Source organism: Alosa sapidissima, chromosome 11, assembly GCF_018492685.1.
Source record: "Alosa sapidissima isolate fAloSap1 chromosome 11, fAloSap1.pri, whole genome shotgun sequence".
In the NCBI taxonomy this organism is placed as follows: domain Eukaryota; kingdom Metazoa; phylum Chordata; class Actinopteri; order Clupeiformes; family Clupeidae; genus Alosa; species Alosa sapidissima.
Window position 1 is genome coordinate 17,257,639 of NC_055967.1, and position 25,696 is coordinate 17,283,334.

The 25,696-nt window shown below is 44.4% G+C and overlaps 2 protein-coding genes across 2 annotated transcripts in view; one reads left to right on the top strand and one right to left on the bottom strand.

Annotated features, from left to right (window-relative positions):
* Positions 1-11,479, top strand: part of megf11 (multiple EGF-like-domains 11) — a 188,667-nt gene extending 177,188 nt beyond the window's left edge. The window contains exons 21-27 of the mRNA XM_042110215.1: positions 28-156; positions 1,786-2,019; positions 3,463-3,581; positions 3,907-3,961; positions 6,591-6,650; positions 8,444-8,647; positions 9,597-11,479. Coding sequence (XP_041966149.1) covers positions 28-156; positions 1,786-2,019; positions 3,463-3,581; positions 3,907-3,961; positions 6,591-6,650; positions 8,444-8,647; positions 9,597-9,772 — 977 coding nt within the window. The 3' untranslated portion in view covers positions 9,773-11,479. The remainder of the gene's footprint in view (positions 1-27; positions 157-1,785; positions 2,020-3,462; positions 3,582-3,906; positions 3,962-6,590; positions 6,651-8,443; positions 8,648-9,596) is intronic.
* Positions 11,480-12,127: 648 nt separating this feature from the next.
* rab11a (RAB11a, member RAS oncogene family) lies at positions 12,128-25,055 on the bottom strand. Its single transcript, XM_042110330.1, has 5 exons — positions 24,829-25,055; positions 21,906-22,101; positions 21,374-21,567; positions 16,577-16,657; positions 12,128-15,820 (listed from the first exon to the last, which is right to left on the bottom strand). The coding sequence occupies exons 1-5, from the start codon at positions 24,866-24,868 to the stop codon at positions 15,684-15,686; spliced, it is 648 nt and encodes a 215-aa protein (XP_041966264.1). The 5' UTR covers positions 24,869-25,055; the 3' UTR covers positions 12,128-15,683.
* Positions 25,056-25,696: the final 641 nt, after the last annotated feature.

The window sequence follows — 25,696 nt, forward strand, 5'->3', positions numbered from 1 at the left end:
ATCCTGTCCCTCTCCCTCTCTGTTCAGAATGTCCTGCGGGGACCTTTGGCTATGGCTGTCAGCTGCTGTGTGAGTGTATGAACAATGCCACCTGCGACTACGTCACCGGAACCTGCTACTGCAGCCCTGGCTACAAAGGCATCCGGTGTGACCAGGGTAAATAAATATCTCTATCAGTTTCCCTCTCTCTCTCTCTCTCTCTCTCTCTCTCTCTCAATTTGTCTCCCTCTCTCTCTCTTTCTCTCGCTCTCACTCTCTGCCTCTCTCTCTCTCTCTCTCTCTCTCTCTCTCTCTCACTCTCTGCCTCTCTCTCTCTTTCCCTCTTTTCTGCTCTCATTATGTTCATCCTTTTATTATCCTCTCACTCCAGTCTGCAGAGGCTTTCTCTTTTTTCCTCCTAAACTTAAACATTCATGTTCTTTCTTCATCCCTCACTCCCCCTCTCACACTTCTTTCTTTCTTTCTTTCTTTCTTTCTTTCTTTCTTTCTCTGTCTCTCTCTCTCTCACACACACACACACATGCATTCATCAGTATCTTCTTCCTTAATCTTTTCACCACCTAGTCACTACCCTCTTTTATGCTCTCTCTCTATTCCTATACATCTCAGTATCTCTTGCCCCCTCATACAGCGATATAGCTGTCATTAGTACTTGTGTATCAGGAGGAGCTGTCCTTTGTCATTAGTGCCTGTGTTTCAGGAGGAGCTGTGCTTTTATTTACTAGAAATCTCCGGCACCCTCCACAGGCTCTCGTATCTCAAGTGTGAGCTCATGATCTCCCTCCCCTCATTACTGACCACGTTCCTGCCGACAGACAAACAAACCTTGTTCTTGGTGCAGAAACAAAAGGCCTGACACAGTCACACCGTAATCAAACAACATGGAAGATTAAACGGAATCGACTTCCACTCGTGTCCGCTAAAAGCCAGGTTCTCTCCCTCTCCCTCCCTCTCTCTATCTCTCTCTCTCTCTCTCTCTTCATCACTCACTCCCCCTCTCTCCCCCTCTCTGACGAGAACATGAAAGCAGCGCTCGTCAGGTTTGCTTTTCCTTGCCAAACTGCCGTGTGCCCTGGGATCAGAGGAATGCGAAGACTCTGGAGACTAATAAGGGCCATTTCATAATTCAGCAGGGCGATTGCAACGCTCTCCCTGTACTCAGTTATTCTTTAAAGAAACAGATGAATGGAGGGGTGGATAGAAGGATGGACAGATGGATAGGTAGAAAGGTAGATAGGTGGATAGAGAGATTCATGAATGAAAAATAGATGAATGCATAGATGAATTAATGAGTGTCGAGTGTTCTAGCCTGCAAATGGACAGATGATCAATGGCACACACCAAGATGAATGAACATGTCCAGTTCATTCAGATAAAGACATTTCTTCATACCTGTGGATGCTCCATGTGCTCTCTGTGTGTGTGTGTGTGTGTGTGTGTGTGTGTGTGTGGTCAATGTGTGTGTGTGCTGTGTATGGGACCATGTACATGTGTATAGTAAATATACATATGTAAATGTGTTTTGTGTGTGTGTGTGTGTGTGTGTGTGTGTGTGCAGTTCTGGTGATGGAGGAGCTGAATCCATACAGTAAGATCAACCTGGCACTGTGTGTGTGTGTACTTATGTGTGTGTAAACATGTGTGTGTGTGTGTGTACTTCTGTGTGTGTAAACATGTATGTGTGTGTGTGTGTGTGTGTGTGTGTGTACTAATGTGTGTGTGTAAACATGTATGTGTGTGTGTGTACTTCTCTGTGTGTAAACATGTGTGTGTGGGTGTGTGCAGCAGCTCTGGTGATGGAGGAGCTGAACCCCTACACTAAGATCAGTCCAGCCCTGGGCTCGGAGCGCCAGTCGGCGGGCGCAGTGATGGGCATCATCTTCCTGCTGCTGATCATCATGGCCATGCTGAGCGTGTTCGTGTGGTACCGGCAGCGACAGCGGGACAAGGCTCAGGACATGCCCAGTGTCTCATACACGCCGGCCCTGCGCGTGGCCAACACAGACTACTCCCTCTCAGGTGAGACTGGACTCACCTGCAGTGATCACACACCTCACATTACTGTACGCTCTACCTTTACATGACTCTTCGATCACCATGCTCAGCAATGTGTTTGTTTCTCACAAACCGGCCCTGTCACTTCTCTCTGCTCATTGTTGTTTAGTTATATATTATATCACACAGTATTCATTCATGTATTATGAATATCATATCACGTGTCATGTATTGCTACTACATATTATATATTAGCTATACACAATATATAAACACATGATTCATGATTAAGGTAGACTTATCGTAGAGAAGGAACCAACATAGGCTCATCCAAGCCCTGCTGCTGCTTTCCTTCTTAATAATAATAATATCAATAAGCTTTATTTGTATAGCACCTTTTTATACACAGAATGCAGCTCGAAGTGCTTTACATTTGGAGCATTTAACACAATAATAGAGAGAAAAAAAACTTGTAGCTATTGGTGTGCAGCCCAAACAACATATGTGAACTCTACATTCTAACTCCTAGTCCCTGCTTTCTGTCCTCTGTGGCGCCCCCTGTCTGCTGACAAGCCTGAGGACTCACTTTGTTTCACTGCTGTTTGACATTCATTGTGTGAGTTTGAGGCTCCCCCCGAATGGCCGTTATCTGACCCTGTGTGTGTGTGTGTGTGGTGTGGTGTGTGTGTGTAGTGTGTGTGTGTTAAAAAGCAGCCCTGAGGTTGCGCTGCTCAGGTGGGACAGTGCACCACAGTGCAGCTCACGCTCCTAATCTACTTATGCATTGTTGCTCTGCTGCTGATGATGCAAAGCCAACTCCTGGAGCGTGCCTTTGTGTGTGTGTATGTGTGTGTGTGTGTGTGTGTGTGTGTGTCTGTGAGACAGGAGAAGGACAACCTTTCCATAATCCACACATTTCTAACTTTGTAACTCACAGAGCAAAATGATGTCCAGCTCCAGTCAAGGCCAGTTCAGTTCTTCACTTCTGTGGACTCCACCACATGCCTCTCCTCTTAGCGTGTGTAGCAGCAGCGCTAGCCATTCAGCTCCTGCACTCATTATCATTAATATACACTTAAACTGCACTAATATGCACTTCTTACAGCTCCTGCGCTCATTATCATTAATATACACTTAAACTGCGCTAACATGCACTTCTTACAGCCCCTGCACCCATTATCATTAATATACACTTAAACTGCGCTAACATGCACTTCTTACAGTCCCTACACCCATTATCGTTAATGTACACTTAAACTGCATTAACATGCACTTCTTACAGCTCTTGCACTCATTATCATTAATATACACTTAAACTGCACTAACATGCACTTCTTACTGCTGCTGCAGCTCGGTGTCCGACTCTGTTAAATCTCCGACTGCATTAGGCTTATTGTTGTGTGTGTTGTGTACTGAAGTGTGTGTGTGTGTGTGTGTGTGTTCTGTGTCTCCCTGTCTCTCCATCAGACACGTCTCAGAGCAGCAGTAACAGCCAGTGTTTCTCCAACCCCAGCTACCACACTGTGGCCCAGTGCAGTGTCTCTTCGTCCATCTCCAACAACATGGACGGCACACTCACCCTCAAGGTCAGACTGACCTCGGAACCCCTCGCTTCAGCAGTTAGTGACGGAACAGAGTGACACACGATTGATGTTTTTGTTTATGTCTTAGCAGACGCTTTTATCCAAAGCAACTTGCAACACAGAATAACAATAAATCATTACATTAATAAAGGTCCTGCTCATAGAGTTTCAAAATAATTACATATAAAGAATGTATGTACTTGAACATGAATATGTATACTGTACTGTATGTTCATATATGTGTGTATGTATTATGCTATGTTATTGTCTATTGTATGTGTTTATAGTGAATACGGTGTCTTAGTGGGGTTGTTCTCTCCCTCCACAGAAGGCGGACGGGAACAGCACAGAGTGGAGGGCTTACTGTAACCTGAATGACCTTGGTGAGTACCACACCTCCATCTGCACCTGGGACATCTGGGAGACTCGCGTCCACACGCTGGCTTAACTCAAGTCAACACAAGCAGCCGTGCCGTCTGTTTTAATGCAGTGCAGCGTCAGGATCAGCATTCTCTCCAGCTGAACGCGCTTCCTCCACAGAAAACAATGTCAACGTGTTGTTTAGTACGCCGCAGTCACGCGCACTCTGACTCAGGGCATCAAAATTAGATTTCTCATGTGTGTGAGCCTCCCCAGGCAACGCACACACGCGTGCGCATACGCACACGCACACACACACACACACACTTTCACTCACTGTGTGACACACACACATACAGGCATTACCACACACACACACACACACACTAGGAACGCACAAACACAGTCATAGACAAACAGAATGTCAAAAACTTAAGCACATTAACACACAAAACCACACATACATACACGGACAAGAATAAGCAAACACTCACGCATACATACACACGTACATACACACGTACACACACACACACACACACACACACACACACACACACACACACACTCGGAGGCATCTGGCGTGAAACAGACTGAGTTAGCGTTAGCACTGATGCTGAAGTGGTTTTGCATGGACGGAGGGGCCCCAAGGCTGCCGGCTCTGGCTGTGGACTGTGACCTTCCCTGCTGCGCTTTTAATAAGGCCTCTCAGTGGGTCAGCGCCAGGGAAGCTAATCTGAAGACTACATTACCCAGGGTCACCCTGGGCAGGGGAGAGGGGAACTCATTAGCCCACAAACTCCCCCTCCCGAGGCCCAACTCTCCATTAGAGCTGACCTTTGGGGCTGGGCTGAAGGAAGTGTGAGACTGTGCGGTTTGCGGTGCGTTGGAGAGCTACAGTAGGGGGTTTCTGAATCAGCTCGGGGCACCAGCGACACGGCCAACAGCTCCAGCACAGGCAGGAGGATGAGGGAGAGAAACGTGTGGAGGGTCACCAAGAAAAACTATTAGTAGTGCCACCACCACTCATGCATTGGTCTTTCTTGGTTGATTTTTGGAAAGATATGAGGATTGGTATGGACACAGTGAAATATTTTGACTTCTCTGTGCCATTGTGACTATATCTCTTCCTCCTAATCCAAGCACTTTGCTGTCAAATTAGCTTGTGTAATAGCCTGGATAGGGATATATCTTACTATGCAAATGACAAACATAGGCTTTTATCAACGACCCAATGAGCCCAGTCAGGAGAGAGCTGCTGTTCTCCAGCGTCATGGAAACGTTAAACAAAGGGAGCCTTACAACTGTAAATATGTGATAAACGGACTGCTATCACATCGCAAAGGCAACATTTCCCCAGTGCATGCATGGGGGGTGGGGGTGGGGGGGGGGGGGGGGGGGGTAAAAAAATGCAAATACATTCAGTCCTTATCACCAGCGTGGAATTTCAGCTCTGTAGTCGGATCTGTTCACGTCACCTTCAAGGCTTTCAAGTCTCTGTGTGTGTGTGTGTGTGTGTGTGTGTGTGTGTGTGTGAGGTCAGTGCCACTCTGTATCTCCCGCAAGAGAGTTACTCAGGCACTGTGACAGACAAGAGCGCGTACAAACACGAGCCATCTGTTGTGTTATGACTCGCTCCACATTCCTTCTGCTACGATATTTCACCCTCAGTTTGGCCTGCCTGGCAACCTTATTGAGAAATACTGTGAATGGTTCCTGGAAACTACGCGTTGCTTCCTCTAGCCGCCCTGTGGTTGTTGTAGGGTGTGATATGTGTGGTCATATGATCTGGCTAATCAGAGCGAGCGTTGGGCAGAACACTGAGACTGAAAGAAACTGCCCCGGAGGTCCGTGGAAAGCGAGCGTGGATGATGAAAACCTCTGAGGTGTGTACACACACACACACACACACACACACACACACACACACACACACACACACAGAGACAGAGAGAGAGAGAGACAGAGAGAGAGAGAGGGAGAGAGGTCTGAGTGTGAAACAGTGTGAGCTGACACACAGTCTGAGATGCTGCACTTAACCAGTCAACTGAAATCAGACTCCATGTTTGCAGATGTCAATCTGAATGTGTGTGTTGTGGGTATTCTGTACCATGGCTGTCAATCTGAATGTGTGTGTTGGGTATTCTTTACGATGGCTGTTAGCCTGAATGTGTGTGTTGTTGGGCATTGTTTACCATCTGTCAGCCTGTGATTACTCAACTTTAAGCTTGCACAAGTTACCACAAAGACAGCTATTTCAAAAACAACAATTAAAGTATTCAAGTGAGTTGAGTAATATATCAGGTGTCATTTATGAAATGCTGTTGCTCATCAACATCCGTTTCTGTAACCTTCACCTTTCCCTCAACTAAAAGCATGTCCAAGATGTTTCATATTCAGCCCATGTAGGCCTGAAACCATTCCTCATATTCAGCCCATGTAGGCCTGAAGCCAGTCCTCATATTCAGCCCATGTAGGTCTGAAGCCAGTCCTCATATTCAGCCCATGTAGGCCTGAAGCCAGTCCCCCCTCCATGGGCACATTCATGTCATCTCAGACTCCAGTGATCTGAAAACTGGCGAGGTATGCTTACTGGATCACTCATATCCATTTCCATTCACCGTTTTCCCTCTCTTGCCATGCTTCCTACAGGTGTACAGCGAGGGGACACTATGACATTGAGGGACAACAAAAGCACCAGGATTGCTAAAGGTAATTGTCTCCGCAACATCAGAGTTGTGTGTCCAGACCCTCATGTGGTGGGTGGACACTTGTTGCTCCTTCATCTTTCTCCTTGTTGGTACCTCGACCTTGTTTATCTCTCTCCTCTTTCATTATTTCACACATCTATCTCTCTTTGTATCTCTCTTTGTATCGCTCTCTCTCTCACACACAAACACACACACACAAACACACACACACACAAACACACACACAAACACACACACACACACACACACACAAACACACACACACACAAACACACACACACACACACACACACACACACACACACACACACACAAACACACACACACACACACAAACACACACACACACACACACACACACACACACACACACACACACACACACACAAACACACACACACACACACACACACACAAACACACACACACAAACACACACACACACACACACACACACACACACACTGCCCTTGTTTATCTAACTCCATTCTTCTTCGTCCATTCTTTCTTTTATTCCCTTGCTCTATCCACTCTCCTGGACATTCTAAGGCCATAACTAGACAGTGTGACTTGACTGGACCTCTGAGGCAGTCTGCTTACCCTGCGCCTCATTGGCTATGATTTATGGGCAGTCCTCCTCTACCCAGAGGTCATTACTGTGGACGCAAGCACAAGCCCGGTGCATCACACCTCCGCCTGCTTTTTACACATTAAATTGATCTCTCAGGTCCAGGAATCAGACAAACAAAACCCAGACCTCATGGACTAACCACCACCACACAGGGTGTGAATGAGAGAGAAGAGAGAGGGAGAGGGAGAGAGAGAGAGAGAGAGAGAGAGAGAGAGAGAGAGAGAGAGAGAGAGATAAAGATAGAGTGAATGTACTGTATGTGTGTTAGGATAAAGACAAAAAATGTGCAATAAAGAGTGAGAAGTAGAGAAAGTGTTGGAGATAAAGAAAGATTGTGTGAGAGAGATAAAAAAAAGAGAGAGAAGAAAAGGCACACACAGAGCAGCAGCTAGAGAGAGAGAAACAAGGGATCAAAGAAGAGCATAAAAGAGAGAATGAGGAAGGGAAAGACGGGGTTGTAACTAAGGGCCGGCACTGGAGGAAATTGGCGCAAGACCAGCGGGCGCCGGGCGTGTGTGTTAAACTGGCAGATAAATGATCTATCCTCTCTCTCTTCCCTCTCTTTTCTCTGTGTGTCCATCCATCCTCGACCATCATAACTCACGCCTGACCATCTGCAGGGGAGAGGAGGCATACGGCCCCCACATATCTGCCCCCCCCCCCATCTCCCCTCCCTCTTATAGACTATGCCCTGGGAGATCCTACAGGACGCCTGCTCCCCACACCATTACTCATCCTCCATAATACACACAGAGCTCGCATATAGAGCTCACTATCAGCAGAGGTGCTGAAGGTGTCTAATGCCTGTTAAATTACACACACAGGGAGTCTTAAAGGCTCCATCCACCCACTGTTATCATACGTGTGTGTGTGTGTGTGTGTGTACATGTACATGTGTGTGTGTTAATGTCTATGGGTAGGTGTATGTCCACCCTATAGTTATGTATACAGTATATGCCTGAAGCATTATCTGTATTTGTAAACATTATCATTGTCTGTATTACATTTTTGTGTGTGTGTGTGTGTGTGTGTGTGTGTGTGTGTGTGTGTGTGTGTGTGTGTGTGTGTGTGCGTGCGTGTGTGTGTGTTTGTGCACATAAGTGTGTAAGTGAGTTGTGTGATGTCTGCTCCTCACCCTCTCTCTCCCCCGTGTGTTCCTCCAGACTACATGAAGCCGGCCCTGTGCGGCAACAGCTCGTGCTCTTTGAACAGCGAAAACCCGTACGCCACGATCCGCGACCCGCCGGGGCTGGCCTGCAAGCACACCGAGAGCAGCTACGTGGAGATGAAGTCCCCTGGACACCACCAGCTGCCCTTCTGCTCCCCCTCCGCCAGCTCCACCACCACCAGGAACGTCTACGACGTCGGTCAGTCTCTCACGCCGACACAAGCGAACTTTGGTCAATCAGCCAGGACCTCAGGCTATGACTATGGCTATGACTATGGTAGTACATAAGGTCGGCCAAATGGAGCCTGAACTTGATTAGTCACGCAGGACTAGATGGGACTTGGGCAGTACAGGACACAGGTCAGTCAGAGGAGCATTAGCTGCTTTAGTCTCGCAGGACTAAACATGACTTCATGAGCTTGGGACTGGAGCTAACATGTACAAGAGCACTTCTGCAGAGCTAAATATGACATTGTGGTCGTTTTAGCGTCAGATGATACAAGTTCACAGTTTGGAGAGAACTGTTTAAGGGCTTGTTGACTATGCGGTCTATGTGCGGTGTGTATGAGCTGATTAGACAGAGTGTCTGACTGTTATGACAGGAGGTTTGTGGTTATGCTCAGGCGTGTCACCACTGGAATGCTTGGAAATAACCAGAGATTTCTCACATCGTTTTTCAAGGTTGATTGTGTACTTTTACTCAAGGTTAATACTTAATAGACCCTCCTCGTATCTCAGAGTTATCTCAGATTTAAATGTTTGGCTTTTGTAGAAATATTGGTTTAGAGCCTTTTGTGACCCGGGTCATCTGGGAGTAAGTGAGTGACATTGTCCAATTATTTTCTCTGTCATCTTCCTCTCTGAGAGCCCTGGGTCACTGTATTTTGTTCCATTTAGCTTCAGTGGAAATACATTGCCTTGATTTTGTTGAAGGAGTTGTAAGCAATGTTTTATGTGCACAGCTTCAGTAATTGTTGCATAGCGGAGTTCAAACTTAGTACATTTTTAATCCTGTTTGTTTGCAGTGCTGAATATTTTTAAACAATTTAAGAGAAGACTAATTGATGAGATAAGACAATTCTCTATGTTTGGGATATGTTATAATATGTCTATAAATCTCTTTTTCTCTCTCTCTGTCTCTCTATCAGAGCCTACTGTGAGTGTCCTGCAGGGTCCTAACGGCCTGGCCACTGGCTTTTCCCAGAGTCCCTACGACATGCCGCGCAATAGCCACATCCCCAGCCACTACGACATCCTGCCCATGCGTCACAGCCCCACGCACACACCCCCACCCCCCGAGAGCCCCCCCAGCTCACTGCTGTAGGGCCAGAGCCAGGAGGCGCCAGGGGGGCTCGCCAGGGCAACAGAATCCTTGTGCAGGGTGGATGGACCTCCACAGGTGCCCAAGGCCTTCCCCTCCTCTCTCTGTCTCTCTCTATCACTCTTTTTCTTTCATCCTCTCTGTTTCTTTATCACTCTGAACCTCCCCCTCCTTTCATCCCTTTGTCTCTCGCCCTCCCAGCGTCATCAGGAGTTTTCTATCAGAAGCTGGATGGGAAGGTCTTATTCTTTATTTCCTGTTGAATTTAGTTTAGTTTTGGTTTCCCCTTTCAACAGTCACCCCTGACAGACTTGAGTAAACACTAAGAAAATACAGGCAACAGCCAAATTCAGAGACAGAGAGAGAGAGAGAGAGATGGAGAGAGAGAGACACTCTTTGACACCAGCGATTCTTCTACCCCTCTCCTCCTTCCCATCGCAGTTTAACACACTCACTTGTCCTCAAGTCCTGCACCAGGACTCCCTCACACACACACACTCACACACACACAGCCAGCACCACTGCGTGCCTGTGGAGAGTGGTATATACTGTATATAAATATAGGTGTACAAGGCTGCAGAACCAGTGGTCTAATGTACATAGTTTTTCTATACATTCATCTGTGACGCCACGCAATGGATGCGGAAGAAACAGGAATCCTAAATGGACATTCAACAGGGAAGAAGCTCAGGAATACCTTAAAAAACACGAGGCACCATGGGAAATGTTCCGGTACATTCTACGCTGACTGAGCACAGATGTGATATCAGGCTTAAGTCACATGGATTGGGGGACAGCCTTGACCAGAAGAGGGGTCAAAGTGCAACACCCACCTGTGACATACAGGCAGCCATGTTGGTTTTTGTTGTGTTTTTCCCTCTTGTGAAGAAGGGAACGTAAACCTTTAGAGATAAAGCATGAGTAGACAGACATAGAGCTGGTGTGAAATGATCGTTTAAAAAAAAAAAACAAAGATGATGGGTTTTGTTTGTTTTGTTTTTGTATACATGTTTTGATCTTTTTTTATCTGTTACATGTTTTGGTTGGAGCAGGGTTTTTTTGTTATGTTTTGTATTTGCGTATTAATGATGCATCTTATTTATATTTATGAATTCTCAGCAGTATTGTTGAATATTGTTTTTCTTCAGATGTTACTGTGAAAGATAAAAAAGCAAGCATGATCAAAACATATGGATACAAAATGTAGATAATCAAGTTAAATATTCTATTCATGTGGTCAATGCCCATTGATATTAAAAATAAAAAACAAACAAAAAAACAATGAAAAAAATAAGATAATGTGTATTAGCTCACGTCCATGTAAAAGGCATTATTGGAAGGAAAACATCTCATCATCTCCGGGGGTCAGGGGTCATAAACATGTCTACGTGTGGCATGTCACCTGCTGCTTGTGATTTTTAGGAGGTTCTCTTTTGGTTGTTCAGCTTCACTTGTGTCCATTTTGGCTCCATTGTGTTTTCACAGTGCAGCGGTTTTCACCCTGTCTATCCCCAGAAGCAATAACATTCTGACAATCACACATCCAGGAAATGATTCAGATTGCACCTCCACGCCAGAGGACTGATGACTGTGTACAGGCCAGCCATCTTAGCTTCACAAAGTTTTCCAAATTTTGGAAATGTTGCCATTTCAATGCTGCTTGATGTTTTCTTATTTATAAAAAATACAAAATAAACATTTATGTGGGAATAACACACATTTATTGTGTCTTATTCTAGTTTCATAGACATTTGAAATATGAACAAAATGATTTTAGCTTTAGATCTTCCGAATCAATGACTGTAAAAGAATGATACACTGGAGCTTCCAAAAGCAATGCGCTACTATCGTATAATGTTTTAGGTAAAAGTCCTAATATTATCAGCATGACTGCATTTATGAAAATTGAATACACTGGAGTGCCATCAGCACTGCAGTTAGCTTTTCATAGATGAAGGTCGATTTGGTTTTATTCATTTTAATTAACGGAAAAGGAACATCCTGCTGGTGTTCTGCAGGGAAGGCTAGCGCTCAATCATACTGGAACTCACTCTCCTCGGCAGTGAAGCAGGGGACGGCCGAAGTACCCCTTTTCACACCATCAAAAGGTCAGTATAGCCTTCACTGCAGTGATGTGGCCCTCTACTTTGTTATATACATGTTCTGTTATACTCTTAGGTTACAGTAATTGTACTGTTTTACATGCATAATTAAGTGCACACTTATCTTTAAGTATGTGAAAGCTTATGGAATAGACATCAGAAGAATAAAAGGCTGTAATTGTAGACCGTAACTGTAGTAGCAGTATTTCCCACGGATTACAGCCAAGAGAACAAAATGTACACAGAACAAACAATCTTCCATTTGAAGTCTTTTCTTTTATTTGCACTTTTAAATTGGAATTACAGTGAAGAGAGTAAATAGTATAATCATAACAGTAGAAATGAAAAAAGAAATCACAGCGCAAACGTAAAACAAACGCAATAAAAATATAACAAAATAATCGTTTCAGAGGCAATATGTGAAAGATCATTTGACAATCACAGCATAACAAAATGAAAATAAACTAGTTTGGACACACCGAGGCGGTCTGCAGTAGTCTGGGCAGAACAGGGTGAGACAATGCCATCTGTGCCCCCCCCCCCCCCAATCCCATCACCAGCACTGCCCACCACAGGCAGCTCAACACCCTGTAGAATCCACATGTTCCACTATCAAGGTTCTCCTGTGACCATCTGCCTGTAGCAAAGCCCTGCCAACACAGAGGTGGAACAACGACAACAGGACGCACCGTTCTCACAGCTTGTTACGAGCCTCCAGGGGGTCTAAGGGTGCGATGATCTTCAGGTCAGACATACATTCAAATGGATTTGCCTTAGCCTTCCCAAGAGACACACCCGAGGCTTACAATCATACGCTTGCCTGACGTGTCCAAACTGTGCCTAGTGGTTCTGCCCAAGTCACGTCGATGCCAACACCACCTAAAACACTTAACGTTTTCACCAGGACTATACCACAGATATTCTTAATCTCAAGAGAGTCAGTCTTATTCTCGAACAATGTTTAGTGCTATTTAATGTGAGTATCGGTACAAGGAAGCACTTTTTTCAGTTTGTTTGAAAACTGCCCTTAATGAGCCATTAATGAAACTGAACTCTGGACCTTAGCCTTTTGGGAAAAGGCGGGAGAGGAAAGGGGCGTTGGGCAAGAATGGCTCTCTAAGGCCGATATATAAAAGCACTTCATGCCTGCTGCATGACATCTTTCAGGCAGGCAGGAACGCATAACTCAGAACTGGTTCAGTCATCACAGATAACATCCACCGTCAGATGGAGGTTGTTGTTTTTAGGTTGGGACAACTCCACCATTAAAAAGAGCTGTTAGTCACATGACAGTGGCATTTTGCTAAGCTAGTTACAAAGGAATGCATGATTTAGAAATGATAGATAATAAACTTAAGAAATCATGACAAAACCGTTGTTTATAATACAGGGTACTATTATTGAAAACAATTCAAGTGGTACATTTGAAGCTAATTCATAATTCTAAGTGGAGAGGATCCATAATACAATACATTATAGCTGAAGTGAAGAGGACACTGGATAAATACGAAGACACAGGTTTAAAATAAGACAGTCATCACTGTAGTGCTGTTCTGTAAAGCCTCTCGTTTCTGAAGTCAGTGGGAAGACCAAGGCCGTGTGTCTGTGTCGGGGGTGGATTCAGAGTTGTACACAGGTCTGCAGCCTTGGACTTCCCATCAGTCACCTGACCACAGCACGTCCTGGCCCAATCCCAATGCCCACACTTGCACCCTCATGCAGTGCACCTTTACAAGGTGCTATTTTTGTGTAAAAGGCTGGACAACAAGACGTTTCATTCTGCCTTCATTCTTTCACCACTCCAAACTCCTTTCATTAAGAGGTGTAGAAGGTTGCAAGGGTGTGAGCGCGTGTGTTGAGACTGGGCCAGATTTGGTCAGCATTGGTCTTGAGTGTCCTAGTGACCTAGTCGTCTGCTAAGGCATACTCAGGAGGATGTGACTATACATTGGGCAACAGCACAGAGACTACAACGTGTTGCTCAACTATGCTACAGTACGTATATACATACATATGTACATACATACATACATAAATACATACATGAATGCTCTTAATGGTCCATTGGCACTGCAAATAAAAAGGGCTGGGTGTGTATTTGTTAGCTAGTGTTCTACCTCAGTGACTGAAGTACAAACTAGTCAGGACGGACATTATCTCAAGGCTTTGATATTGCAAACAGACTGACACACACACACACACACACACACACACACACACACGAGGGGGTTCCAGTAAAGATGGGAGGAAACAAGGCTGACGTTAATCACTCAGTAACGATGAAAATCAAGCAAGTTTCGAGTGGAGTTAAGAGGGGGCTGCTTCCAGTACTAAACTAAGCACACGAGGGGCTCTCTGTGCAAATGCATCTCAAATAGCAGAGGCAACACCATAATGGGGAACTACGGCATCCAGATGGAGAGATAAAGAGATGGAGAGAATATGGAACAGATGAAGGCATCAAGATATAAGGTGAGCATGCTGAGGTTGGAGACAGAGAGAGACCGAGAGAGAGAGAGAGAGAGAGAGAGAGAGAGAGAGAGAGAGAGAGAGAGAGAGAGAGAGAGAGAGAGAGGGAGGGAGGAAGGGAGGAAGGCCAGAGAGAGGGGGTGTGTGTGTGGGTGTGTGTGTGTGTGGGTGTGTGGGTGGAATTGGGATAAGCAGAGTAGGGAACCTGCGGTAAGCGAAGCCCTAGAGCTGAATCAGAAGGCCTCGTCCCCTTGTGACATTCCGTAGAGAAAGGCACTGAAACCACTGCCGCCACACGCCGAGTACGTAGACACGCATATGACCCACCAAGTGAGGCGAAGCTGAGACAAGAAGCCTTGGATGGGGGGTAAACCCTTCCACACGCATGGGCAAGAAAGCCTTGGATGGGGTGTAAACCCTTCCACATGCATGGGCAGGAAGCCTTGGATGGGGGGGGTTGTAAGCCCCTTCCATACGCAGTTCCCAGATGGAACAAAGACCACCCTCACTGCTGCTGCTGCTACCACCAACACCTTCGACTTCAAGCTCTCAAAAGCGTGATCAAGTAAGCGTGATGTGTCTTTAAAAAACTACCAGGGTCAACACCCCCCCCCCCGGATTACAATCAGCCCACACACTGACACACACCGATTCTGCATGTTGTTGTTGTTGTTGTTCGATCCATCCGATCAGATCCTGTCAGCACTGAATAAGCTATCCATCCAAACAAAGCTGGTCAGTAACTATCAATGAGAGAGCGGAGACTCAGGACAAGGCCGAATCCCTACCCCTTATCTCTCCAACTCTGTGGCCTTTCAACAAGACAAATCAGGGCCTGCCCTCTCATAAGACAAACAGCATGGACAAATACCACATGTTGCTGAAAACAAAATATAAAACAAAACTCTCAAACGCACTCACACACACACACACACACAAACAAACAAAAACAAATCATATATATTAAGACATTTCCGTGAAGATCAGCACGTATGATTATTAAAATTTTGCCATATAAAAAGCCTACAACGGCAGAAAATAAAACAGACAAAAAATATTATTAATAATAATAATAATAATAATAATAATAATAATAATAATAATAACTAAAAGCCCCAAACTTAAAAGCTCAGTCAGTCCAGAGACTGCAGGTGGCGACCCTTCAAAGCCGCTCAGGCCTGGCCACACTGTCGGAGTGCCTCTGCCCGCCACCACAGCTGCAGCCAGACACCCAAGCAGTCTTACAGAGGAGAGGGGGGCTGGGATGGTGTGTGTGTGTCGTGTGTGTGTGTGTGTGTGTGTGTCGTGTGTCGTGTGTGTGGGGTGGGAGTAAGGGGTGGCTGCTAGATGCTCTGGCAGCACTGCATCTTGGGTTTGTTCTCAGTGGGCTGCACCTGGATGGACACCACGTTGTTGCTAGGAGACATGTCGTTGTCTCGGCGGTCTGACATCTGTTTCTGGGACACAATGCGGTAGATTTCTGTGAAGAAGAGAAAAAGAAAGAAAGAAAGAAAGAAAGAAAGAAAGAAAGAAAGAAAGAAAGAAAGAAAGAAAGAAAGAAAGAAAGAAAGAAAGAAAGAAAGAAAGAAAGAAAGAAAGAGAGAGAGAGAGAGAGAGAGAGAGAGAGAGAGAGAGAGAGAGAGACCCATCAATCATCCTTTCACCCCAGGCAAGTTGACACTGAGCGGCTCTAAATGTGTCAACCATAAGAGGGTGACAACCTCAGCACTTCTCTTTTAAGAGCACATGTGGCTGGTCGGAGATGAGCATCGCGTAGTCCTGCACTCCCACCATTTGTTTGTTTGTTTGTTTGTGCCGGGCAGGCAGTGATGTATTAAAAACAGATGTGGGTGACACAGCAGGGTTGGAAGAACACATCTCCATGGCGATCACGTCCGCCCGGAGGAACTCGGAGGATCCTTCTGACCAAGGCCTGCTTTGATTACTCATTCACAAGAGCCTGGCCCTCAGCCAACACGGCCTTCTCCCACAATCCACCTCTGTCCTTCGCTGTACCTTCCCCTCACACAGCGCTCCCTTACTAACTCAGACCAACACGCGCACACGCATGCGCGCGCACACACACACACACACACACACACACACAATCATCTCACACTCTCCTCCATCAATGTAATGCCCCCTTTCTTCCTCGGTTTGTTATTGTTCATTCACTTCAGAAACAGATACAGCCACAGATATTAGCCTTGGGGTCAGTGCTGCTGAGGGCTCTTACCTGTCAGAATGGTCTGGAAGGCCGTCTCGACGTTAGTGGAGTCCAGGGCCGATGTTTCCAGGAAGGACAGGCCATTCTTCTCTAAAAACCAAATGATCAAAGTTTAAGTCCACTTTAACTGCTCAAGCACTCAAGACCAGTGAATAGCATAATGTAAGCCCTGTATACACATAAAACATACACAAACACATATTTTTTATATAATCTTCAAAAATTATGAAATGTTACTTTTATGTCTGATACAACACTATGTAGTAACATGTATACACTCATCCCACCTCATTTAAAAGATAGAGTTCAGAGCTGTGCCTTTGTGTTTAGTTTTGTTACTCATGTTTAATTTCTTCTTAAGTTAAGGAAAATGGCAATAAACAATATAGGAAGACGGGGCAACTACAAGTTTGGAAACTCCTGGTAGATGTCAGAAGGCAATTGCAAGTTCCACAGCATATTGTTGCAGAGACGTTAAGGACTTTGACTCTTGTGACTACCAGACATGGTGTTGTATTGTGAGTGTGAGTGCATCATCTACTTTATTGAGCTATTGAACTACTCCTCTTGAAGATGCAATAAAAGGAAGACGTTTAAATTAGGAACAATTGGTAGCAGAAGCAAGGGAACAAAGGTGCCAAGCACACACCTGTGGAGATGGTGTTAGAGGCTTTGGAACAAAGTCAGCAACAAGACTTCTGTTATATTTCGGTTTTTGAGTATGATCACCGAAAAAAGCTCTAAAGCAGTTGTCTTTACTTCATGAATGAGGATGAATGAGGGGGGGGGGGGGGGTCCGGGACACCAGACACCATTGTTGAGATTTCTGGAGTTGTCGTGGGCCTATTTCAACGAAACACCAATGAAGGAATGTGCGATAATAGGCTTGGTTGTTGATCGACCACTGTGTGAAATCTCCTACCTATTGCTCAAGGAATTAAACACCTTTCCAGTGTATGTTTAAAATAATGTACATTTCCTGAATGTGCATGACAAGTTATTTACTTGGGGTACATGGACAGAGACACCTATGTGTACACACACACAGATATATGTGCAACAGGCCCTTTTCCAGTAAGAGTGTGTGTTATTGATTGATGTATACTTTACGAGTAACTGTATATAATTGAACGAATATAATTTGGTTACCAATTTAACATAACTTACAGCCATAAAATGTTTTCCTCAGTGATTTTGGTGCATTTCTCGATTCATTGCACAACAGTAAGTGCATTTCTCAAAACAATTACAAACACAAGTATAAACTGCACTACATAGTGGTTTACCTGCAAAAGCATGTAACTTGCTCAAAATATTAAGTTAATGTCTCCAAAGCAAACAGCTTTGCCAATAAACATGTCATCACTATAAGAATGACATGTCCTTGTGTAAGCTGCATTGTGTTGAACCGCGTGGCTCAGCCCTGCATTCGCCCACACTCAAACTTACAAAATGCAGCCCCTCAGATCGGAAGTCCAGTGTGCTAGCAATCGAGCTAAAAGAATCAGGCTGCTTGCTCTTAACTAGCACGTCTCTTAAGGCGTCGGGAGGGAGCTTTACACAACGTACATACTGCACAGCTATGTACCAGCTGGTCATTACGCTCACCGCCCTAAACCTCACTCCCAATCCGGGCCATTACACTCAGCCCCCCAAAACCTCACTCACCGCCCTAAACCTCACTCCTGGTCTGGTACATTACACTCACCGCCCTAAACCTCACTCCTGGTCTGGTACATTACACTCACCGCCCTAAACCTCACTCCTGGTCTGGGTCATTACACTCACCCCCCCAAAACCTCACTCACCGCCCTAAACCTCACTCCTGGTCTGGGTCATTACACTCACCGCCCTAAACCTCACTCCTGGTCTGGGTCATTACGCTCACCGCCCTAAACCTCACTCCTGGTCTGGGTCATTACGCTCACCGCCCTAAACCTCACTCCCGGTCCGGGTCACGGCACCAACGTAACCTGCGTTGTGTTGAACAATGCGGCTCAGCCCTGCACTCGCCCGGATTCAAACCCGCAAAAAGTAGCATTTCAGATCGGGAGTCCAGTGGGCTAGCAATCGAGCTCATGTCTCTTCTGTTCTTCTGTATTAATGTACACTGTGTAAACCGAACTCCCTCACTCCCTCCCATCTACGGCTTCGAGAGGGAGGTTTACACATTCTATATATGCCACAGCTACATACCAGCTGGCTACTGTTACACTTGCACCCTTGTTTAAAAACAAGATAGTCAAAATGCTTACAGGTAGTCATGCTTTCATGTCTACTAGTATGTACCATATTTTACCGTGTACCGTATTTTCTTACTCAAACTACTGTATGGGTAAGGCTTTGATGACAATGACTGAAAATGGACTATGCTATTCTTTATACAGTTTACTTTTACAATACTGTTTGTTGCCAGATGATGTCATTCAATGTCATACAAGACAGGAAGACCTACAGTATTGTCAAACAGAACAGAGGTGTGTTTTGCAGAATGGCAATTCTTTACGATAGGGTAAAAATACACAAAATTAGAAACATAAATATAAGGAACACCCCGTTGGCAAAACTATGTAAAGCAATGATTCATGAGATGCACTTCTGAGCTTAGAGAACTGGTTGATCTGACTTCCCCCTTCGTAAACCACATGAGCTATTCATTTGTAAAAATTGTGTAACAGAAATGGCAAAATTATCCTTGACAGATTATGTATTACAACTGGTTCAACACATTTACATGTAATGACTCAAGCAATTAACTAATGCCAATACGATTTGGCAGGTAACACTATTCAGTAGAGAGCCAATATAATGTATTTGACAAACATGACTTAAGGTATTGACAATATAACAAAAACACAGACAATTGTACACAATGAATTGCATGGTTGTCACAAAGCATTCTAAACTAGATGTACCGCAGAGCGGTACAGAATATGACCGCCGCCCAGTCCAGCACATTTTTTCCACAAAAATAAATCACGCTGAAAGGCCTATATGATTCTAAATGTCTCACTAAATTGCATTATCCACACTCAATTCTCACTGGTATCTGCTAGACAACAAGTACCAAAACATGATTAGTTCATAGATTTCACATGTAAAATTAATTTTATACAACCCTACCCCCATCTTGCCTGTTCATAATTTTGAGAAATTCTTGTGTGCATGTGTGCGTGTACATGTTTATGTTTATGTGTGTGGGTGTGTGTGTGTGTGTGAGTGCCTGCGTATGTGCCTGTGTTTGTGCATGTGCATGCCTGCGTACATATGTCTACTGTGTGAGTATGTGTCATACGTATGAATACTGTGAATGTATGTGTGTGCTTGTGTATCTGTTTGTGCACATGTGTGCACATGAAATGGGTTAACATGACCCCTGGAAGCAAACATACGGAAAAAAAATAGTCATCCTAGGCACTACAGTTCTCAAGATATTCACCGAGAACTGTGTCTGCCCTACCCTCCTTTCGGGGGGTCCAGTCCAGCGGGGGGGGGGGGGGGCTACAGATCAAAACGAAAAACGACGGTTCCATGCTATCCATGTGGGGTTACATGCCCACCAAGTTTTGTGTACCCTGGTCTTTCAGTGTCCAGGGAATCCTTGTTGGTGTACGTCACTAAATGTACACATAAATTATTTTATTGTAAGGCCCCTCATGAACGAAAGTACACAAAACTTGGCATGCATTCGTAGGGTGTCATAATGATCCTACACTTTTAATTTCGTGCAGTTTTGACCATGTCAGCCAGAGATATTGTGATGAAAACACCTAATTTTTTGCTTTTTTCATTTTTAACTAGGTGGCACTATACATGAAATAAGTGGTAATGGAATGGGTTGACATGCCCCCTTAAGACCAATATACATAAAAAAGGTGGACCTCCTAGGCCGTACGGTTCTCGAGATATTCACCGAAAACTGTCTCCTGCCACCTACAGGCCAGTTGGTGTATTGTAACATAAATTAATTTATTGTGTGGCCCCCCATGAACGGAATTCCACGAAACTTGGCATGCAAACAGAGGGTGTCATAATGATCCTACACTTCCAATTTCGTGCAGTTTTGACTATGTTAGGTCACAGATACCTGTGATTACAACACCTCATTTTTACTTTTTTGTGTTTAACTAGGTGGCGCTATACATGAAATGAGTGGTTATGGAATGGGTTGACATGGCCCCTTGAGATCAACATACAAAAAAAATGGTCCTCCTAAACCCTACGGTTCTCGAGATATTCACAGAAAACTGTGTCTGCCCTACCCTCCTTTCGGGGGGTCCAGTCCAGTGGGGGGGCTACAGATCAAAACGAAAAACGATGGTTCCATGCTATCCATGTGGGGTTACACGCCCACCAAGTTTCATGTACCCCGGTCTTTCAGTGTCCCGGGAATCCTTGACGGAAATTTGGGCATGCGAAAAAAAAAAAAAGAAAATCTGACTAAACCTATATGACCGCCGCTTCGCTGCGCAGCGGTCATAATAATGAGAAACTGCTTTTATGATGTGCACAAGTGACTAGATGATGTGGAGGTTGAACTAGTAGTTTTGAGAATTTCAATTCTGATCTGAGAAATGCACCAAGCAAAAAAGCACCACATTTATCTGCACTGATGTAACTGATGCAATACTGGTATTGTTCTATATATAGTGACCCAACATGTAAACAAAAAGATCGATCAATTGCGTCTAGAGAGAATGTTTATTATCGTGAAGCAAAGAAATGCGATTAAAGATGGATCGGATGGATTATTTCACCATAAGTGTACACCTGCATATCTGCACGTGTGAGCGTGCCACCTCTCACCTGCGAATGCCCGGGCCTCGTCTGTGGGCACCGCCCTGAGGTGGCGCAGGTCACTCTTGTTGCCCACCAGCATGATGACGATGTTGCTGTCGGCATGGTCCCGCAGCTCCTTCAGCCAGCGCTCCACATTTTCATAGGTCAGGTGCTTAGCGATGTCGTACACCAGAAGGGCCCCCACAGCGCCACGGTAATACCTGAGGTAAACAACAACGAGAAAACAGACAACAAATAAATAAAACAGCACTTTTTACACATACACCTCACATGCACTTATGCTCTTTCAGGTATAATTATCTTTTTACCGTTTCATTTAGTACCCATTTGTGAAGTGATACTTCTTTTCTAATGTGGATCAACAGCACAGAGCAGGCAGCAAGTGGTTATATCCACATTGGTTATTACAAATTTACAATCACATTGGTTATACCAACTATTATTCATCATATTACTGTTTATCGTACTAAATAGGGTTTTCTTGTTTGGCCCCCAGACTCTGAGATGCTGAGCTGATCCCTAATGGGTGTTTACGTACGCTGAGGTGATGGCCCTGTAGCGCTCCTGTCCAGCCGTGTCCCAGATCTGGGCCTTTACCGTCTTGCCATCCACCTGGATGCTGCGCGTGGCGAACTCCACCCCGATGGTGCTCTTGCTCTCCAGGTTGAACTCGTTGCGGGTGAAGCGGGAGAGCAGGTTACTCTTGCCCACACCTGAGTCACCAATCAGCACCACTGGGGAATCAAACCAAAAATGTTTTAATTCCTAGCCAACAACTTCCGAGCCAACATACTCACACAATGGGTACAGGAACAACAGGCTTTAGGATTGACTTGGTTTCAGTTGGTTTTGAATGAACCAGCTGTTATCGAAGCAAAATCACTCATCCAAATATCAAATATCACTTTTAAACCAGCAACAAAAACTAGTAAAACACTAGGAGAGCCCTCTGTTTCCTTTCCTCACAACTTCCTATCTATTGTAGCAGGAGGAAGCAATGAAGCAGGACTCTAATTTCATTACAGGTTCCCCTCACCCCTGACAGACTCCTGCTACCCCTGACAGAAGGCATTAGTCATGGAAAGCTATGAATGAAGTGCTGATTCATCTTTTATTCTTAGGACAGACAAAAGGAAGAGAGTCATTCCTGTGCAATAAAGGGAAACCCTGAATGTTTGGTGTGCAGGGTCTCTGACACAATTATAGCAACACCAAAACAAATGGCTTTTATGCACAAAGCACATAATTTTGCCATTGACGACAGAATAACACAACTGATCTTTGGCATGTAGCGGTACTTTTTTTAAGGTGATGTCATTGCAGATTTTACAAACACAAATCATAACTACTGCCTGTATATGAACAGTCAAATGCCCCTGTAGTGTCATACATGAATAATGAAGAAGAATAAATGGAGAAAATAACATCCAGATGAATGAAAAGCAATTATATGTTGCAGTAAATCAAATTAAACCTTCAAGAAGTTCAGTTAAATTAAATTGACTTTAAATTGCTTGAATGTGTTTGTGTGAAATTCCAGTTATTTCAAGAGCTTTCAGTGACTGTGGGAATCCCTGTTCTATAATTGAATAATAGCACCATTTTGATGGTGCATAAGCAAGAGACAGTAGATGTCCCAGGCCTGGTCCCCCTTCCGTTAGGAAACTAATGCTGACGTTGATATGGGCTTCCTTATGGGTCTGGAGTTAATTGCATAATACTTTGTACTTAGCAGCATTTCAATCCAGGCTAACTTTGTTAGCTGTTAAAATGTGTAATCTGTGAAAGGCCAGGTATGTATAAATAGCGGCAACTGTTGGGAGGGGGATACGCTGTAGGAGGACATTCCTGTTTTCATCTAGGACAACAATTGCAGGACTGTCCAAGCTCAATTTTGGCTTCACAGGCAGGGAGGAGTGAATGAATAGTGCCGAGACCAAAGAGGACAGTCAGTGGTAGAGAATCACAAACTTGTAAGAACCGAACAAAACGAGACGATCTGAATGTTCATTGGCAATCCCAAACACGATTTCTTTCTGAGGCGGGTTAACAATAAAAAAAATTGCTTGCCTTGCACCATTTTATTCATCCCTGAAAATGAATGATGACGCAAAACATCTAGAAGCTGGTCGTTTCCAAGTCAGGATGTAGGCCAGGAGTGCCTGGATAAGTATCTATGTGCATCACCGGCCTAATATTCAATATTTTCAAATATTATGAATTGGAAACAATGATGTTATAACGTTATAGACCAACAGGCGTCAATTTCAGAAAAATAGATTCCTTCCCTGTGCTTTCTAAACAGTCTAATTTCTGTGTCACTGCCCCACAATTCTTTGGGCCAATTAGTCGACACCAGTCCTAATGATCATGCATCATACAAAGTAACATTCACGTTAACGTTAATGTATCAAACTAGTGAACTGCTGGTTAGGGTGTTAGGCCATTAGTTACTGTTAGCAAGAGTGCTAGTGTTTTGAGTGCTTTATACTTGGTGTGTGAAACATGTGTAAATGTACAGTCATTGAAGTCAAGTGAGCTCTCTCCTCCAGCTTCGGTGAACTGGATGTTAATTAACGTTTACCCAATCTAAACCCTACGTTGGTTTAGTTTTAGATGTAAACATAAGCTAAGCGATCGATGCTAATGTTACCCCGTCAACCAGCCCCATAACTGGCTACCATAGGCGTAAATGTTGAGCAGTATTGAGTAACGTTAACAGGCTCTTTGTCAAGCATTCAACTGTTCAGCCATCGCTAACATCATCCAACTGTAACGTTAACAAAAATAGCTTTTTTACAGTCGCTGGTGGAACGAGTTGGGTTAAACCACACCACGTTGCAAGCTAGATAATGTTTTATGGCTGGAGAGCCAAATTGGCTAAATCGGATGATTTTACAGCCTGCCTTTCCTATCAGCTATGCTAGTGCCTGTTATCAAGCTTTCCACCATCATAGCATTACTGGCCCATGTTAGCCATAGACATGGAATGTTAGCTACGTTACCACTGCGTTAATATTAGGTTACACGCCAAAATAACGTTATGTATCTGGCTTGCTGGTTGATTCTTGGCTACCTTAATTATCAAGCTTTAAAGACAAATGATATCTGCTAAGCTGTCGTTAATGTAAACACTTGAATATGAAACAAAGCCAGCGAGGTATAAATAGCAATTGGCTAACGTTAGCCAACTGTAAAGTAACGATAGCAGACAACAGCTGACTTGTGACTGCTTGTGATTTTTTAGCTAACGTTATGTTACCTTCCAGCTAAATCCATTGTTCGATACATAACATTAGAAACTGACAATAAACCACAGTCTCTGAATCTCGACATCAAATTAGCCTTGGCTGTCCTTTACCCAGAGGGAAAAAAACAGTAGGTCAACGCTAACGTTAAAACGTTAATGATACCATAGCACAGCTAACGTTAACGTTACACGAACTCAACAAGGCACTTACCTTTAAACAAATAATCGTACTCGTCGTCTCTCGTGCCCATCTTTCAGCAAAGGAAATGCAACCTTCAAGGGTTTTGCTTGCTAACAACTAAAAGACCTAAATACAAGTGGCTCTTCGACTGACTGCTGCACTGCAGACAAGCTATGACAACAGTCTGGCTGCATCAAGCGGTCTCACACGTTCAACCACTAGCTTCTAGCCTGCTGCGTTTTCTTGATTAGTGCTAAAGCTGGTTAGCAACCACCTTTCCCTCAGTAGCTAACGCCTTCTTCCGGTTCGATCATCTAGGGCTGTGCCCTTAACACATTTAACTTTACATCATTCGTTACAGTATCCATTGATATTGTGATCTATTGTAAGATAAGCACATGCAGATTGCACGGGAATATAGTGTTTCAGTATGGATGTTCAATGCTTGAACCGTGTATGGATTGGCTACCTATCTTTTATATCTTGTTCTCATCTATCTTCAAGCCTATCTTGGCAGAGAACAAGACAAAATGTTTCCTCAGTATTCAGCCAAACACATTTAGTAACAAGCGTTGTCTTTGTCCACACAGCCGACGATGCGATTTGTGTATGGTTGTGCCACCGCTGGTATTTTTTAAGGTGTGAAAACCGATACTAAGAACAGAACCGTTTCATGAGTAATATAAAGAATGATTCCCCTTTAATAGCTGAGTTGGTTCCATGGTGTAATGGTTAGCACTCTGGACTCTGAATCCAGCGATCCGAGTTCAAATCTCGGTGGAACCTAAAGTTTTGGTCTTCACCTGTGCATTTGTGCGATATCTAGAACGTCGCTACAATGCCCAAATGGCGTCAGATTAGGCTACGTGTACTGTAGGCTACTTTCCTATGATTGTTT